This window comes from Nyctereutes procyonoides, unplaced genomic scaffold, assembly GCF_905146905.1.
Source record: "Nyctereutes procyonoides isolate TBG_1078 unplaced genomic scaffold, NYPRO_anot_genome, whole genome shotgun sequence".
Lineage (NCBI taxonomy): Eukaryota > Metazoa > Chordata > Mammalia > Carnivora > Canidae > Nyctereutes > Nyctereutes procyonoides.
Window position 1 is genome coordinate 56,842,174 of NW_026575049.1, and position 19,485 is coordinate 56,861,658.

Genomic DNA, 19,485 nt, shown 5'->3' on the forward strand with positions numbered 1-19,485 from the left:
AGGGCCTGATCCTGGGGTCCCAGGATCAAGTCCCACATCGGGGTCCCCACAGGGACCCTGCTTCTCCCTCTGCCTATGTCTTTCTCTCTCTCTCTCTCTCTCTCTCTGTGTGTGTGTGTGTGCGCCTCTCATGAAAAAATAAAATCTTAAAAAAAAAGATAGTATCACTTCTCTTTCTCTTCTTGTTCTTAATCTGATTTTTCTGGCACACTTTCACTCCTAAATATGTGGACCCAAGCTGATGAATATTTCTAGCTGTATTGTCATACTTCTCCAATGCTCTGAGTCTGCATGTTGGACAAAGTTCTCCATCTGTTATGGACTGAATGATTCCCCACCAAAATTCATATGTTAAAACCCAGCCATCCAATGTGACTATATATATAGAGAGGGCATTTACAAAAATAATTAAGGTTAAGTGAGATCATAAGTCTGGAGTTCTGATCTGATAGGATTAATATACTTGTAAGAAGAGACACTAGAGAGCTTGCACGGGTGCGCGCGTGCTCTCATGCGCCCGCCCTCCCTCCCTCCCTCCCCCCCTTCTCTACCCCGTCCCTCCATGCACACACACACTGAGGAAAGGCCATATGCACACTTTGTATGTACTCATAGATGGATGGTGTGTCTAAACCAGGAAGAGAGCTCTCACCAGGAACCAAACTGACACCTTGATCTTAAACTTTCCAGTCTCTTCCCAGAACTGTGAGAAATGAATTTCTGTTGTTTAAGCCCCCAGCATGTGGCACTTTGTTAGGAAAGCTGTACCACATTAAAACACCATCCCATCGCAGTAATCTATCATTGAGTTCCATGTCGTCAGGTCATAATGACACCTATAAGATCTCATCACTACACTTAAACCTCTTTGCCCAAAATTCAAGTTCCAGACTATAATGTCATGTCTTCTTGACCTTTTTGTTGTTCTCCTTTTCTAGGAGTTACTTGGCCTCTCTTTCAGGCAGTTTTCTTTCAATAACTAACAGGTGTTCTTACATATACAGTTTCACAGTTTAAAACCTTCTCAATGAGGTATTGGTCCCTGATAATCACATTATTTCCAACCTCCATAGAATAAACTCTCCTTTCCCAGAGTCTACCTATTTTTCTAGTACCTTAAAACATGTATCAGAAAACTCAGTTCTGTCCTTGGACGCCATCTATATAGCCAGCCAGTTGTTTCCATAGCCTCCATTCCATTCCCTTGCAAGCTGTGCCCTTCCACTATACCAGCGAGGTTAAAATACCACCATGTCATTTACATCTCTCAAACCCACCCTCAAGGTCTCAAGTCTCCTTCTCAGAAAGTCAAAGGCTCTAGAGAATGGCTCTTCTGAGAGGAACCTTGTCCATTAAGTGTTAAAGGCAGAGAAATTCTATGTGAAATGTGAATCTGAGGAGAGGGTACATCTCTTTCATCAAACTCTCAGGAATTTCTCCCCTAACAGCAGTTAACACCCAGCCCTATAGAAACATATTCCAGATTCTCTGCTCTTTCATAACTCAGTGGAAGAGGAAAGTAGTGGTAGTGAGTACCGATGGGTGACACAAATGCATGGTTTGACATGATGACCTGGAAGGACAACTCATCAGACTGGCTGTGCCAGGTCTTCAGGAGACTCCTTCCATAGGCCCTAAGGGAGCCACCAAACATCCCTGCTGACCTCTTCCTCCTGGGGGAGGAGTTGGTTTCCTGGAAATATCTAGTAACTGTGAATTCCCTTTATTGTTCCATGGAGCTGTGATCTTGTTTCGTATTCTGAGAATCTTGAATCCCCTTCTGCTGCAAGAACCTCAGTTTTGTTAAATCACGTCAGAGACTCATAATTTTTTTTAAAGTTTTATTTATTTTTATTTATTTATTTATTTATTTATTTATTTATTTATTTATTTATTTATTTATTTATTTATTTATTTATGATAGACATAGAGAGAGAGAGGCAGAGACACAAGAGGAGGGAGAAGCAGGCTCCATGCCTGGAGCCTGACGCGGGAGTCGCGTGGCAGGCAGGACTAAAGGCAGGCGCTAAACCGCTGAGCCACCCAGGGATCCCCGAGACTGATAATTTTTTCCTCTTTCTCCTCTGTCACTTTCTTTCCCCCTGCACCCTGATTATGATCAAGTTATAATCATTTTTCTCCTGAACCTTTCTTTTTGGATTTCTTCTTCCATCCTGTCTAGAAACCCTATATACCATTATATAAGTAGGAGTATGGAGAGGCATTCCTCAGGCTCTTTTTCTTTGTCCTCCTCAAGAAATAAGCTTGTGTTGGTGGTAGATACAGTGGGCAGGTTGCTGTTTCCAGCTGGAAGACCAGCAGGACACGTGGCCACTATGCCTGTCCTCCTTGCTTCCATGTCTTCTGGATCTCACATAGATCTATGTGAGTAGTGGTTTCCCTTGGAAATCCTTATTGTGCTCTGCCTGTTTTCTAGCAAACTAGTGGCTCTGGAAGGCTTCCTGGAAATATGGCCTGCCTGTTTGCTTCCCTAATGTTTCTACACACAGTACTCTGCTGAGGGGTGGGCATTTTCACTCGTTGTCAGGTAGGGGTCCGCCAAATACCCAGAGATCTTAAACGAGCATACTTCAGAGTCACACACTCTGCTGCACCTGTCTCCTGCCATGTGTCTGTGCTGGTTTCAGTTTCCCTAGCATGCCGGTCCAAAACCCTCTGGAAGTCTCTTCCATTATTGAGTCCAGTTTCCATGGGGGATACCAATGGCCCTCTCACAACCTCAGAAAGAGCATGCAGCTTCCCACATTGGTCAAGATATTCTCTGATTGTTGCTGAGAGGATGGAAAAAAAGTCTCCCTCTTTAAAATGGCTCTCGCTGGAGCTGTTTTTGCCAGGCTGTGGCTCATGAGCCAAAAATGGAAGCTGGTTTCTGGTGGCAGCCTCAGCTCCCCTCCACATCTCAGGACTGTGAGCAGCTGACTCATATTCCACCCTCATCCTTCTCCACCTGCGATAAATGTTGTATGGCCTGGGTATGAAACTCTGGAAAGCTTTCTACAATTATTCATAAATTGGGCTCTTATATTTGGTTATGCTTGTTAAAAAGGAGCATACTTTGTTTTAAAACCAATTGTTGTAATGTTTCCCGTGAAAATTGTTTCCAGTATCCATGGCAGAAACTGCTGTGTTTGTTTTAAATCTTACTTTGGGCCCCAGGATTCTAAGAAGTCCCTTGCTCTTCTGTCCTAGCCTGGGCTTTGGTACAAAAGCCACTATGGGGGATGACAGGGAAAACATTTGTGATCTCAAATGTCAGCCAGATTCACCATCAGGAGTTTACACTAGAGACCTGTGGGGAATGTACATTTGATATTTGAGAGAAACAAATACTTAATTAGGCTCTCACAAGGAGGTTCTGTAGCCCAACGTTTTGTTTCTTTCCTCAGAAACCACATACTGAGGACATGATGAGCCAGGTAATGTTTTCGGTAAAAAGAGACCTAGTTCCTGCCCTCATAGAGTTTACACTCTAAAGAAACGGAGGGAAGTGGCTGCTTAGATCAACTGCTTAATTTGTATCCACCAGAAGCCACTCGGGAAAATAACATGGATGAAATAGTCTGAAGGCAGGACTCCTAAGACTCCAAATGGGGTAATCACCAGTTTCTGGCTTCACAGGGCCAGCATGCAAGATTCAAGAAGTATGTGGGGCACAGCGCGCACGTCACCAACGTGAGGTGGCTGCACAACGACTCTGTGCTGCTCACAGTCGGTGGTGCTGACACCGCCTTAATGATCTGGACGAGGGAGTTTGTGGGGACCCAAGAGAGCAAGCTAGTGGACAGTGAGGAGTCAGACACGGATGCGGAAGAGGATGGAGGTGAGTGAGCCCCCCCTGCCTCTAGCCGGCTGCCCCTTCCCGCACAGCACCCATCCACCCCATCCCCGGCCCACTGCCCACCAACTCCACACCCGTTTCTTTCCATTGTTTGAGGCTATGACAGTGACGTTGCTAGAGAGAAGGCCATTGATTACACCACCAAGATCTATGCCGTGAGCATCAGGGAGATGGAAGGTACCAAACCACACCAGCAGCTGAAAGAAGTTTCAGTGGAAGAAAGGTATGGTGTCGCCAGGTTTGTTTGCACTTATTACATCTGATGACAAGATTTCAACAAGAGTTCATTTTCTTTGCCCTCAGAGTTGCTACTTAAGCTAGTCTGTGGTGTATATGCACAGAGTCTTAACCTGCATACAGATTAAAACTGGGGAAAATTGCCCATGGCCCTTGACATATGGCGAAAGCAGAATCTGGTTGTGGAATATGACTTGAATAGACATGAGATTTGGTTGAACCAGGCTTCCCCTTGCCTAGAGAGGGTGTCAGGATAGCCAAACACTGTCTGGAATGTGATGGCTAATAGGAGACATGCTGATTAGAGAGGTGGGAGGGTGGGAGGGCCTCTAAGGTCCTGAAGGAATATTTGTGGGTTGTGAAAAATAATCCTCTATTCTAACCAGAGTCTGTGCATTACACTGTATCACTTGGTGTACCTTCTCTCATTGTGTCTTCACCTGCCCAAGATTGTTCAGATGGGTTTAGTGATTCTAGACCTAACCAATTTGTTTTTGCCGTCTCGGGATCCTTATATATAAAGAAGGTTTGGGATGTTATTTTAGGCCTTTTTGATGTGCTGTTGTAAGTATTGAAAAGAGAAATAGCCAAATACTTAGGCATTTTTTAGGGAAAAAAAAAGCTCATAGCTACTGCAGTTACCTAATTTACCACCTTCATACTAGGCAGGATAAACACTCACTAAAACTCTAACATCAGAAGAGAATTTCATGGATGTCAAAGATGTTTGAAGAATTCTCTGTGGATATTGACAGGGATTCCATGTTCACAAGTTCCCTGGGTCCACTATGAGACCAAGTTGCTTTTTTGCATTCAGTGTGGCTTTCTGCCTATTAGGCAAATTAACTACTTCAAAAATTTGATTTATCACTTCTTACAATTAGATGGGAATGTAGATATAAAGAAATAAAATATACCCCCCCACTTCAGTCCATTGCTAGATGTTAAAATAAGCTTGGTAATATATGCCCACTGATGGAATCTGATTCAAAAACCCCTAATCCATCCCCAGCATCTTTGTTAGATGTCTACTATAAAGATTCAGAGTTCTCTTTTGATTAATAAAAAGTTACAGAGATTTTTCTGCAGTAGTATATGAATTATAGTTTATCTTGCTTGCCACGTGATTTTTCTGAGAGGCCACAGAAAGAAAATACTTTTAAAGGGCCTAATACTAAGAATAAAGAAAAAAAGCCCATCTGCACAGAAGTGCCTAAATAAGCCTTGCTCTTAAATAATCCACCCTTAAAAACATTTGGCATAAATTAAACATTCTTTTGGGAAAAATTACCGAGCCTCTCCAATGTCACATAATATTATGAAATGAGTTGACTTGGCTATTATTTCAAGGTTGTCCTGGCTGATTTCTACAACCCTAGTGCTTCATCATGCCGAGACTTAGACTTTCCACTAAGATTTAGAAATCTAAGCAGATTCACAATTCCAAACCCTGCAGCTGGTTTTTAACCTGAACTGAGGCTCATCTGAACTTCTCCTTGTCTCGATGTCTCTTTGGGTAGGTCTGTAAAAATTTCATCCTTGTTCACTTTAGGAAAAAAGTGTGAGAGTTGCAGGTACAGTGGACCTTTAAGAATGCCAATATCTGGAAGCTGCCTCACCATATCAGTTTGGGAACTTGTCATAATGTACGTTAATTAGCAACCACAGGATTGCCTTTTTTATATACACAAGAAAAAAAAAGTGCTTCATAGTATTAAGAGATCTAGGGGTAGGCATTTCAGTATTCTGTTGACTTTTCAAAATAATTCACACCAGGGTGTAATGAAGAAGGCATGTAGTGAACAAAACATTTTTGAGATAAATACAGGGTCTGGAGGAATAATCAAGCCTTTTTTACACAGAGCAATATCCTTGGTAACCCAAAAGCCTTGACAGCTTCAGTTCCCAGAGTGGGCTGTAACCAGAGAGCAGGATGTCAGCTGCAAGGCATGCTGGGAGCAAAGCTCGACCTCTGCAGGAAGGGGTGAGCAACGAAGGAGCAGGTGTCTGAATCTACAGCCTCCATGAGGGCAAATCATAATCAGAACCAAAACAAGCAGTCTCTACCAGTCCTTGTCAGTAATGTTAGCAGAATGTGAACCCGAGATAGGATGGTGGACAGTGTCTGAACTGCAGAAGAGAGAAGGGGGTGCCAGACAAGGTGGGACGTTCAGAGATTTTGTGAGAAAGCAGGATTAGAAAAGGAAGGTGAGTGGAGAGGACTCTTGACAATAAGCTAGGCAAATACATCAGCTGAGTCCTCGCCTGGGATAAGAAATGGACTCTGTGGGGATGCCTGGGTGGCTTAGCAGTTGGGCGCCTGCCTTTGGCTCAGGTCGTGATCCTGGGATCCGGGATTGAGTCCCACATCGGGCCCCCTGTCGGGAGCCTGCTTCTCCCTCTGCCTAGGTCTCTGCCTCTCTCTCTCACTCTGTGTCACTCATGAATAAATAAATAAATCTTTTAAAGAAAGAAAGAAAGAAATGGACTCTGTGGACTCCAGCATCCCAAGAAGAAGAGAGAGAGGCGCAGAGACAAAGATGCTGGGGACCTCATGGGATCAGATAGTACCTGGCTTCTCCCTACCAATATTCAGGACTGTCAGCCCTGACACTCTTCCCTTTCACTCCTTCAAGCCTTCCTGATTGGAGAGACAGAGGCTCTTCTTGACCTGCCCTTCATTGTTCCCTCCCGTGTATACCTGCAGATACCTGGGTGCCTTTTCTAAATACCTGGGCCAAGACACACCCCAGTAAGACTAACGGGAGACAAACATTGGAGAGTTGCAAGAGGTGTGAGCCTGGACCAACCACTCAGTGCAAGGACTTGTTTTTGCCTTTTATCAGTGTTTCAGAAAGTTCTGCTTCTGGTTGAAATCCTTTCCCACTTTAGAACCGTGAGATGAGCGCAGGATCCATCACACTGAAAACAGTTGCCTTGCAGACAGCTGCACATTATGCATCAGTTAGTTTTTAAGCAACTGCGTTTCTAATTCCTCACATTTCAGATAGTGCTAATTAGACTCAGTTCTAATTAGACTCAGTTATTTGATTTTAAAAGAGCATGAGGCTTTGGATTGTGCTTCTTTGTACAATTTCTAACTCACCCTGAGTTCTTACTCTTCAGAAGTCACACGATCTTTAGTTCCAATCTTTTGAGAAGTAGGAAAGTGGAGAGAAATTGGTAATTGCTCTCAAAAGAATAGAGTTATACTTACCAATTACGTAATCCCTTACAGGTGTGTTATCAAGTATCCTGGTCACCCCCTTAAACTGTGCTCTAGCACACTGGAGTGCCTTGCCTCTTTCACCTCACCACACTTGTCTAGCCAGTACCCAACCTTGGCAGAACTCTTGGGTAATCCTGCTGCTCACCTGCCACGTGTAACATGTGGCTGAGGCAAGTCATGAAATCTTTTCCAGTTTGGGGAACCTATGCTTTTAGACCTCATCTGGACACTCAGGGCCACTGCATATGCTCTCCGTCATCCTCTGCTGACTCCAGTTCTGGTCCAAAGCAACCTTTCCAAAGCTCTCCTGCCTCTCAAGCTCCCACCTCCACCTTGACACACCCCCTTGCTTCCGACTTTTGGCCTCATTCCTACCTTGCCCTGTTTTCTTAATATTATGTCTGTTTCATCCACCTGCAAACTTAAAAGTATTACTTAGTAAATACTTTAAATGGTAGTTCTTTTTCAGAAAGGAAAAAAACAGGAGAGGGAAGCATGGTTTTCAGAGTAATTTAAGATACAAAACGCCTACTATCGGCACAAGGGATGATACCAAAATACTGTGTTCTCACTTCAATAAAAACAGTTCTGAATTCATCAGGTGACAAAGTCCCTGAAATTTACTCAGCTCCAGATTCCTAGACTTGCCTATAAAAATTAAGAAGTTTTTCACCACATTACCAAGGCTACACGAAGTTTGTATGTCATTTTTTAATTTATAAGGTACAACTTGGTTTCAGGGAGGTCACCCAACCCAAATTGGCCTAAGCAAAAGAAACCTATTGTCTGACACATCCAAAAATCCAGAGATTGGGTGACTTCGAGTGTCACTTGACAGAGAAATTCAAATCTTGCTGTTCTCTCTCCATATTTCAGTTCTGCTTTCTTTCAGTTACTGCAGTTCAAGTAGCAAAATGACTACAGTGCCTGGACCTTACAGTCCAGCAGGAAACAACTGCCTCTGACTGACAAATCCTCCAAATGGTTTATGATGTACTCTTGGCTCTGGTGGGTCACACGACCACCCTTCAACCAATCCCTGCTGCTCTATAAAATATGAGCCTTTTATTGACTGTTTTAAGTAAGCAGCCATATGCTGCCCATAGACTAGCAGTGTAATCACCTTTATCAGAACTAAAAGTCCAAGGTGGTTAACAAAATTTGATTTCCGTATGAACCCAAAGCAGGACATGCCTTCTGCCCTCCCATTTTTCTTGTCATATACACACTCTTAAAATGCTCCAATTTAAACTATCCCTACATAAATGATTGAAAACGCAGTCACCCCTCCCCAAAGAGTTTCCAGTTACTGTGTCCAGCCTCACATCCAGGATCTTGGGGAGCTATGAAGTTTTCTCAGCCGGGTCCAGATAAAGATCTTCATAGGCCTGTGACTAATAATAATGTTGACCACCACTACATGCCAAATAGTGTGAAGGGAGGACAGAAGGAGGATAATCTTTCAAACTGCCGCTTAGAAGGGGAGAGCGTGAGATACAGTATATAGAGGTGACTAGTCCATATCCGTTTCATCCTCTGCTGGCTGAGACAGTCACAGACGCCTGCCCTTGCCATGGACATGTTATGCACGACTCAGTAGCAATACAGATGTTAGAAGATGTTAATAGGCAGAGGATGTAAAGATTGTGTTTGTCATAACAAAAGATACACGCACCAAGTGAACACAGAGTAGGGGTAACACAATATCCTCTCTGAGGACCAACTTCCCCTAGTCTTTCAAATTCCTGCTGGAATATAAATGATGCACCTGTGGGTTAGGGATTCTGTGAGGCATCAGAAAGGACTGCTCATTCTTATAGGAGAACTGAATCCTCACCCTACCCCATCCCACACTCCTCCTGGACTCGTCCAGAAACCCTGGCTCTGTGCTTGGCCACTCCCCAGATGACCATGACCAGCGCACACAGTAAGACAGGGAGGAAAGGTCAACTTTGAGAGACATCTCCCAGAAGACCCAAGCTTTAGATCTAATTCCATTTTTATCATTTACCCTCTGACCTAAGGGTTGGCATTTTATGGCAACTTAGCAGGAAAAGGGCTTTTGACATCTCAGATTGGTAATGATTTGGAGTCTCAGAGTGAGTTGTATCAGTGAAGCACATTACTTTTTTTTTAATCAATTAAATCATCTTTCATTCTTTCTGCTCTCCTTTTTTCAGGATAAACTAAGCGCCGGTTAATTGAATACTGTTGGTATATATTCCTTTTCAAAAGCATAGTTCTTATTTGTCTCTTCTTAGGTGCAGCTGATTCTGATGGTGTTTTTGTTGTCAGTTTTTAATGTTTGAGCTGTCGCTGTGATCTTTAGCAGACCTTTCTTTGGGTTGGTATATGTGGCTTTTTCACAATACCATCAAGTACTTCCAAAATTGTCCAAAAACAAACAAACAAACAAAATTGTCCTTATGTTTTGACAAGAGGTCAATCTCATATTCGGCATTGGTTTTCCTGTCCCAGCAGGGAATCTAGTTTCTGTGAGGGCATTTTAGTTCCTCATAACTACTGGAGGTGGCTTAAATTGTTATAGACCTAAAATAGAAAGCAAAAAAAAAGGGACGCCTGGGTGGCTCAGTGGTTGAGTGTCTGCCTTCAGCTCAGGGCATAATCCCAGAGTCCCGGGATTGAGTCCAGCATCGGGCTCCCTGCGGGGAGCCTATTTCTCCCTCTGCCTACTTCTCTGCCTCTCTCTCAGTATCTCTCATGAATAAATAAATTTTTAAAATCTTAAAAAAAAAACTTTTTTTAAAGTCATGAGGTATACTGATATTTTAACTCTATTTTTGCCTTGTTTTAATAGGACCTTTGCCATGCTTCGGTGCACCATATTATATATACTGCATTTCTAAAGATTATATTGGATAGTGTCATCTAAAAGATGAGAAAGCTTTCTTTTCCTTTTCTGGTTTTGATTCTTGGCTCTAGCTCTCTAAAGTTGGCTTCAAAGACTATAAAAATATAGGGCGCCTATTATATAGAATTTCTTAGAATTAGGGGACCATGAGAGAGAAAACTTAAGTCTTTCAGGTTTGACCTAAGCTCTCTGTCAGTTCTGACTCCAGCAGGAAAGCAAGAGCCCTCTGAAAAGGAAGTAATTTGGAGAGAGTTAAATGAAAGGCCTAGTAACAAAGGTGTGGGCAGGATATAGAGAAACGACAGGGATGGGGTAGTGGGGTAGCCCCTCCACCACCCGTGGGTCTGAAGAGGGTGACGCTGTTGCCAGACCTGGGGAGCATTAGGTGTAGGAGCAGACTGCCTGACAGGAGCTGAGACCTGGGGGAGAAAGTTGAAAGTAAACTATCTGAATCCCAGCAAGAAGCTCTCTGGGGAATAAATTCCCCAGGTGTATTCTCCTCTGACCCTCTCACCTTCCCCTGATTTTCCCCTCAAGCTGAGGCCAGTCAGAAGCTGAAGGACAAAAGTGCCTGTTGATGGAAGCCTCAAAGGTCAGCCTTGGAGGGCTCAGAGCAGGAGGAGAGAAGGGTAGAAAGTAGAATGGAGGGGTGGAAAATACCCCGCTCGTGCTCCTTTCATTTTTTTTTTTCCTGATGGAAACTAGTATTATTATCAGAGAAGAGAGCCTCTGGTCATTTTAATGTTGAATAGTAATTCCTATCATTTATAAATGCCTTTGAGTATATATACAATCAATTAAAGATACCAGTAAATATTACCAAATCAGTAGCAAGAATCATTACAGACATTTAAAACTCTACCCAGCTTTAAATGAGTCAGTTTTGATGAGCCATAGTTTTACACTGCTGTCAAGGGGTGTCAGAAGAATTGACCTATAGAAAGCATTAGTACACCGAGAATGGTTGCTTTCTAAAATTGGTATTTTCTATTCACATTACATTTTTACATTCTCACATATCTTTAAAAATAACGTGTAAACATCTTTGGCCCATCTCCAGAGGTTTTTATCTTCACATTAAGAAAAAGAACAAATTAGAAACTTTGAGCTGTACAAATGTCTAGTGCCAATACCCAGGGCTTTTTTTTGTATGGATTAAATTATCGTGCAATCCCAATTTTGGATTCTGAGGTAAGTGCATGATCACGACACAGGGGGATCACAAAGACATCTTTTTCATAACTTATAGACAGGATCCATAGTATCTCCAAATGTGTCATGTGGTCTATTATTAAAATCCGCATGAGCTGACCAGCCGTTGGTCTTTTAAGATTCACGTGGTTGGGCCGTGGTTCACTGTTTGTTTTGAAATGTCTCCTGTGTGACACACTTGTCCCCATCTCCTCCTCCCCGAACCGCTTAGATTAACCGTCTGCATAGGGAATAGGAATAATGGAGATTTTTATTTGATATATTTAGTTGGGACGTGCGTTCAGACAAAAACCTAACTCTGTGATGAGAAATACAAAATAAATACCGACTGAACTACTTTTATGGAAATGGGCATATAAATATTCAGTAACTTCTGTTCCTCTAAGCGAGGGCTTGCGTGCTCAGGGCACCTGGGTCAGCAGGCTGTATTTGCTCAAGGTCCTTTATTAACAGGCACTGAGCCCTGCAGCTTTTGGCTGGCTGTCTAGGGATGAGGAAAAGAATGTGGGAATTGACCCTTTCTGTTTCTATCTTTATAATATATTTTCCACCTTTCACTTGATGAAGGAGGGGTTCAAACCCTTCCTCCTGCCTTCTCACTTCAGGAGCTGTGTCACATAGGGCCACCAGTCAGAATTGCACACTCAGCTTGAGCATGTTTCCCCATCCTCAGCCAGGCCCTGGGCTTGCGGCCACCTCTCCTGCCTTCTCAGACTGGGAAGGTTGTGTCTCCCTTGAGAAAAATGTCTGAGGTGGAAAAGTACATTTTTGACACCTAAATTGTATTGTCTTGGCACCAAGTTAATGTGGTTTACTTATGAACTATAGACAACTGTAGAAATGATGACATTTATAGGTTTCATCATCTCTCGATTAGATGTACTTGGTCTAGCTGTTCAGCTGTCTGACCTGGCTCTGTAACATGTACCCAATCATGTTGTAAAAAGAAGTTTCAAGAAGCAGTGTTTTTTATACACTTGTATCTAGCAAGCCTTATGTCTTCACTAAATACCATTTGTTTTCCAGAGAGGGAAATCTGTAATATAATTAGAAAATCACTTTTAAATTTGAATATCATCTTTGTCCTAAATGATACAGAATTACAGGGTCGAGTGGCTGTCAGGAGAAACATTTAGTACACGTGTGTATTTTTTTTTCATTTCCCTATCATCCAATAGTAGGTAAATATTAATATATCTCCTTTTCTTCTGTTTTCTTCCCAGTTTTATTGAGAAATGATTGACCTCACTCTATAAATTTAAGGCTTACAGCACGATGGTATGATTTACGTATATTATGAAAAATATATTGCCACAATAGCTTCATTTAGCCTCCCTCCATCCTCTCATAGAAATACAGTAAAAAAGAAAGAAGGAAAAAAAACCTTGTCCTTGTGATGAGAACTCTTAGGATTTACTGTCCGTCCCATATATCACACAGCAGCGTTAACTATGGCCCTCATGCTCTACATTACATCCCTAGCACTTAGTTACCTTATAACTGGAAGTTTGTACCTTTGACCACTTTCTTCCAGTTCCCCCCCCGTTCCCTTCTGCCTCTGGTAACCATAAATTTGGCTTGTTTCAGATGCCACACGTAAATGACAGCATATGGCAAATGGCGTGATTTCCTCAGTTTTTAACGGCTGACTAATATTCTACTGTTTATGTCTCCACATCTTTATCTTCATCCCTTAGGTTGTTTCCATGTCTTGGCTATTGTAGATACTGGTGCTGTGCACATGGAGGTGCAGATGTCTTTTTGAGTTAGTTTTTTTCTTTCCTTTGGATACATTTCTAAGATGTGGGATTATTGGATCATATGATAGTTATATTTTTAATTGTTTGAGGAACCTCCATACTATCTTCCACAGTGGCTGTAGCAGTTTGCCTTCCTACCAACAGTGCACAAGGGTTCCCTTTCTCCACATCCACTCTGGTATCTGTCTTGTTGTCTTGAGGACGGCCGAACAGATGTGAGATGATGTCTCATTGCGGTTTTAATTTGCATTTGCCTTACGCTAGTGATGTTCAGTATCTTTCCATGTACCTGTTGGCCTTTCCTATATCTTTTTTGGAGAAGACCTCTCTTGAGGTCTATAGCCCATTTTTTAAGGTTTTTGGTTTTTTATTTTGCTATTGGATTGTATGAGGTTTAACTATATATATATGATTTGCAAAAAAATTTCCCATTTTGGGATCCCTGGGTGGCTCAGTGGTTTAGCGCCTGCCTTCAGCCCAGGGAATGATCCTGGGGTCCCAGGATCGAGTCCCACATCAGGCTCCCTGCATGGGGCTTGCTTCTCCCTCTGCCTGTGTCTCTGCCTCTCTGTGTGTGTGTGTCTCTCATGAATAAATAAATAAAATCTTTTAAAAAAAATTTCCCATTCTGTAGATTGTCTTTTCACTTTTTTGATGGGTTCTTTTGCTGCACAGAAACTTTTTGTTTGATGTAGTCCCAGTTGTTTATTATTCAGTTTGTTGCTTGTGCTTTAGGTGTCATATCCAAAAAATCATCACCAAGATTCATGTCATGGAGCTTTGTTGCTATGTTTTCTTCTAGGAGTTCCCAGGTTTCGTGTCTCACTTTCATGTCTTTAACCCACTGAGTTAATTTTTGAGAGTGGTATAAGATAGGGGTCCAGTTTCATTCTTTTGTATGTGAATATCCAGTGAACCCAGAACCGTTTATTGAAGAGACTGTCTTTTCTCCATTGAGTATTCTTGGCTCCTTTGTCAAATATTAGGTTGACCATGTATGCTTGGGTTTATTTCTGGGCTCACAATTCTGTCCCATTGATCTGTTTGTTTTTATGCTGGTACCATACCGTTTGAATGACTGTAGCTTTATAGTACAGTTTGAAATCAGGGAGTATGATATTTCCTGCTTTGTTCTTCTTTCTCAGGATTTCTTTGGTTATAGGAGTCTTTTGTGGTTCCAAATAAATTATAGAAGTGCTTTTTCCTACTTCTGCGAAAAATTCCATTGGAAATCTAAAATGGGGATTGCAGTGAACCTATAGATGGATTTTGGTAGTAGTGGCATTTTAACAACATTAATTCTTCCAATCCACGAACATGGGATATTTCTGTCTTCTTTAATTTTTTTCATCAAGATCTTACAGTTTTCAGCATAGAGATTTTCACCTCTAGCTAAATTAAGTCCTAAGTATTTTATTATTTTTTTAAAGATTAAAAAAAATCTTTATTTATTCATGAGAGAGACAGAGAGAGAAAGAGAGGCAGAGACACAGGCAGAAGGAGATGCAGGCTCCATGCAGGGAGCCTGATGTGGGACTTGATCCCAGGTCTCCAGGGTCATGCCCTGGGGCAAAGGCAGGCGCTAAACTGCTGAGCCACCCAGGGATCCCCTATTTTATTATTTTTGATGCTGTTATAAATGAGATAAATTTCTCTGTTTTTTCAGAAAAGTTGTTAGCATCTAGACGTGATACTGATTTTTTTGTATGTTAATTTTGTATCTTGCATCTTTAGTCAATTCATTGTTTAGCCCTAACAGTTTTTTGGTGGAGTCTTTAGTATTTTCTATATATAAAATCATGTAATCTACAAATAGAGAAACAGTTTTACTTCTTCCTTTCCAATTCTGATAGCTTTTCTTTTTCTTGCTTGTTTCTCACTAGGACATTCTGTACTATGTTGAATAGGAGGGGTAAGAATTGTTACCCTTGGCTTGTTCCTGGCCTCAGAGGAAAAGCTTTTAATCTTTCACAACTGAGCATGATGTTAGCCATGAGCTTGTTTTATATGACCTGTATCACACTGAGATATGTTCCTTCTCTGCCTAATTTGTTAAGAGTTTTTTCTCATGAGTCAATGTTGAATTTTGTCAAATGCTTTTTCTGCATCTATTGAAATGATCATGATTCTTTTCTTTAACTCTATTGTGAGGTATCACATTGACAATTTGCTCATTTTGAACCATCGTTGCATCCCCAGAATAAATCCCACTTGGTCATGGTGAATGATCTTTTCAATGTGCTACTAAATGAAGTTTACTGGTATTTTATTGAGAATTTTGGCATCTATATTCATCAGGGATATTGGCCTCTTATTTTCTAGTAGTGTCCTTTTCTGATTTGGTATTGGGATAATACTGACCTTGTAAAATGCGTTTGAGAATGTTCCTTCCTTTTTGATTTTTATTGGAAGAGTTGGAGAAAAATTGGTGTTAATTCTTCTTTCAATGTTGGGTACTTTTCCCTAATAAATCTACTTCATGTTGGGCTTTTCTTCATTGGGATAATTTACATATTTTAAAGTAGAAGTATTCCTGTTAAAATTTTTTAATTTGAAATCATTCTCCATTTGTGGCCATTTTTTATAGCAAAGCTAAGTTAGTTAATAAAGTTTTTTTTATCAGCTGTGTCATCACTACCATTGCCTCCAACATTTGAAACCTTTTGTGTCTCTAAATTCCCCTTGTCTTTTGATTCTGGAGTCTTTAACTTTTACAAAGAGTTGACTCAGTCAAAGTCAAAGCAACACTTAGCTCCCTTGGGGCTTTCTTTTACATCTAAAACCTCAATAGATGTCCAGTGTTTATCTGGAAAGTGGCTGGCTGCATTCTGGCAAAGGCCTGAGGGAGTCCTTGGCATTAATCCCACTCTGACAGCCATCTGCTTGGTCATCACAATAGGACAGTGATGTCAGTGATGGAAAGATGACAATACAAGAGTTAGAGATGTACAGTTTCTTTAATTTTGGAGCATTGGAAAACCATAGGAATGGTTACATAAGGCAGGAACTAACAGCATCTCCCTCACCAGTGTTATAACAAGGCTTCACAAGTCCCCAGAGGACCCCAATGAAACAGCATACTTATGAGAACTTTTTCCAAGTAAAAGAGGCTCCCCTTACTGTTCTCTTCAGGGTTTTATTTCATATGTTTTAATATTCCATCTCCTCCCCAAACACATACCTGAGTGTTCAGGATAGTCTGACTACATGCCTGCAAGCTCAAGAGGCATAACCACTTTAAAACAATTCTCCGGGATCCCTGGGTGGCGCAGCGGTTTAGCGCCTGCCTTTGGCCCAGGGCGCGATCCTGGGGACCCGGGATCGAATCCCACGTCGGGCTCCCGGTGTATGGAGCCTGCTTCTCCCTCTGCCTGTGTCTCTGCCTCTCTCTCTCTCACTGTGTGCCTATCATAAATAAATAAAAAAAAAAAAAATAAAACAATTCTCCCACACTGCACCATGTTTGCATGAGATCAGGGGAACTGACTTCAGCTTTGCCAGTCTTGCCTCAGCATGCCCTGGTTTCAGGTTGTGTGAGGTTATCTCCAGCACAGTGGGATAGGGTCCTTGGTCATCCTTCTGCTTACCTGTTGTGCCTGCCAAGATCTTCCTTGTTTGTTCTTGTTCTTTGTGGCCAAGTTTGAGATTGGCTTTGTGGAGGATGACCTTTTTGGGCTTTGCTCTATTATTCTACTCCTGTTGGTGGGAGGCCTTAAGAATTGAGCAATCACAGGCCTCTGCTGTTTGCTAGGTTTAGAGATTCTCATGAAGCGCCTCTCCCGCAGCTAGGATGTCAACTCTGTGAAAGCAAAATTTCTGATACAGTGCCTCTTCTCCGAATTCGCTAATAGTGCCAGGACTCGGTAAATGATTGTTGATTGTGAATAAACTCCTTAACAATTTAACAAGATTTAGGTTAATTTCTAGTTACTGATACCCACTAGGTATCAGAGTCTGAGATCTTGTTGGCATCTTGTCTTTATATCCATAATCCAGTTTGGAAATTTCTTCCTCTAAGCATTTGGCACCCCTGGCCATTTTTCCAGCTCTCAGGTTAGTCTCCCCCTGACTTCTGCCTTCAGGCAATTCCAAACAATAGCCCTTACTCTTAGTCTCTGTGGCATTGAGAGTAACTATCTCCTTTTTCTGGCAAGGAGTGTGTGACACAGATGACCAGGGATTATCCAGGGGACCAGGCACCTCCTCCCTCATTCATATGTGCTGTGAGCTTCCTTCTGGGTGGATGGGTGAATGGTGCCTCCAGTAGTCCCCACACACAGGGATTTGTCCCTAGGCACCAATGGCCTGCTGGTGGCCCCCTGGATCCACATTTGAGTGACCCCAGCTGTCAATATCGCAGTGTCTCTCCATAACCCCCACTTGTGGACCTACAGGTAAATCAGGACTCTGAAGGGTCATCATCTCCCCATCTCAGTGCTCAACTATGAAGGGGGCAGTTTGGGCACCCCCAAACATGCATGAGAGGGGGGTGCTTGTCCTCAGTGGAATCCCTCCCCCAGTCCTCCATGGTTCATGAAATTATGTCACCCTCCATCCATCTCAGCTACCCAGTATGAGGAGATGCCGGGGTGGCATTGCCGGAATTATTCTTAGCAGGGGATTATAAAGAAGGAGTCTGTGAATACTCCTACATTAATATTTTAGTCCCTCTGTTACATTTTTAACTATCAATCTCTACCATATGTTCCTTGGGAAACCAAGAAGCTTTTACCAATCCACAATTAGAAACAGATTCTGAGCCTTTTATAAATGTTGGTTTCCTCATCTCTGAACAGTTGGGTCCCAGCACCAAATGACCGCAAGACTGCACTCTAGCACTAGGGTTTTGCAGACCTTTTCCTAAATTGTGCTTATGACTGAATGGGGAAGGCCCTAAAATTTATCCTCTCCTTTTTTATCACATATCTTCTGAATCAGTTTATACAGATTTATGAACTTAAGCAAAAAGAAAATCCTGTAAGGAAAACTATACACCATGTGTTTATAAAGAAACACTAAGGGAATTTTGGTTTTGTTTCAGCCCCAAATTAAGAGCCTCCTTTAATCCTTGGATACTGAATATATTGGTCCATGGTGTCAAGATACTTAAAGTTCCACTGAATTGTCAATTTTGTGTGAGTCTCTTAGTTCCTCAAGGGTCAGCACCTGGCTGTCCTGGTTACCGCCATGTGCCTAACACGGTGCCATGCTCATAGTACCTAGTAAGTAAATATTTGTCGAATGAGTAGATGAATGGATGAACTTACTTAGCCTGCTTCTCTTAATATTTAAATCTATTAATCTGTCCTCAAAATGGCCTACAAATCCCTTCGTCATCAGCAGCCACATCCATCCATGTAGAATCTGGCCACGAGACTGCTCTGGGTTCAATAATTTTATCTTCATACCATCTGTCTGTTAGGAATTAAATGACTGTTCGGTCTGAAGCCATTTAAATAGGCAAAAAAGACCTGAAAAGAAAAGTCTGCGTTATTGTAGCCATCACATCTATTTTACATACAAAGCTTCTTTGTCAGCAGATTGAAAGTGAAACAACATGTTAACAAGTGGTGAAGTATAAAAATATTGCAAAGGTTAACTAGATTGGCCTGAATTGGAAGAAACCGCCATCTCTAGGTAATCCCAAATTTTTCTTCTAACCTTTTCTGCTATGTTTAGGGAGAGAAACCTCTCCCAAGGCTTTTTTTTTTTTAATGCTGTATTTAGGGGCTCCTGGATGGCGCAGTCGGTTAAATGTCTGCCTTCCACTCAGGTCATGATCCCAGAGTCCTGGGATCAAACCCCACATTGGGCTCCCTGCTCAGTGGGAGTCTCCTTTCCCTCTTCCCCACCCCTCTCCCGCTTGTGCATGCTCTCTCTCTCTCTCTAATAAATAAAATCTAAAAGATAAAAGTAATAAAAATAAATAAATGCTGTATTTAATCAGTCACTACCCATTTCAGGTTTCCCTGAGGCATGATGAGCTTGACAAATCAGGACTGTGCTCCCCTCCAAGGGGAAATAAATGAATAAACAGCCTGGCACTTCCCCTTTCCTCGCTCCACTGGCCTCACAGAGGCCCTTTGTCATCACTGATCAGTAGCTGCTTTATGAGCTCAGATGGTAAGAGCTGCTAAGAACGCACCATCTTGCTAACAGGTGCTTCTGAATTCACCCTCAAATTTCCCAGGTCGAGAGCTGTCAGACCCGCTACACCCTATCCCAAAGTTTGGTCTGATAAGTGGGAAGGAGCCTCAAATTCTATGTTTCCATCCCATTCGTGCCGATGGACTGACCTTAGAGCCTAGGAATTGGC

General features: G+C 42.1%; 1 protein-coding gene across 1 annotated transcript in view; it reads left to right on the forward strand.

The window, feature by feature from the left end:
- Positions 1-19,485, forward strand: part of EML6 (EMAP like 6) — a 265,284-nt gene that overhangs the window by 217,975 nt on the left and 27,824 nt on the right. Inside the window, exons 26-27 of the mRNA XM_055328998.1 lie at positions 3,640-3,841; positions 3,956-4,082. Coding sequence (XP_055184973.1) covers positions 3,640-3,841; positions 3,956-4,082 — 329 coding nt within the window. The remainder of the gene's footprint in view (positions 1-3,639; positions 3,842-3,955; positions 4,083-19,485) is intronic.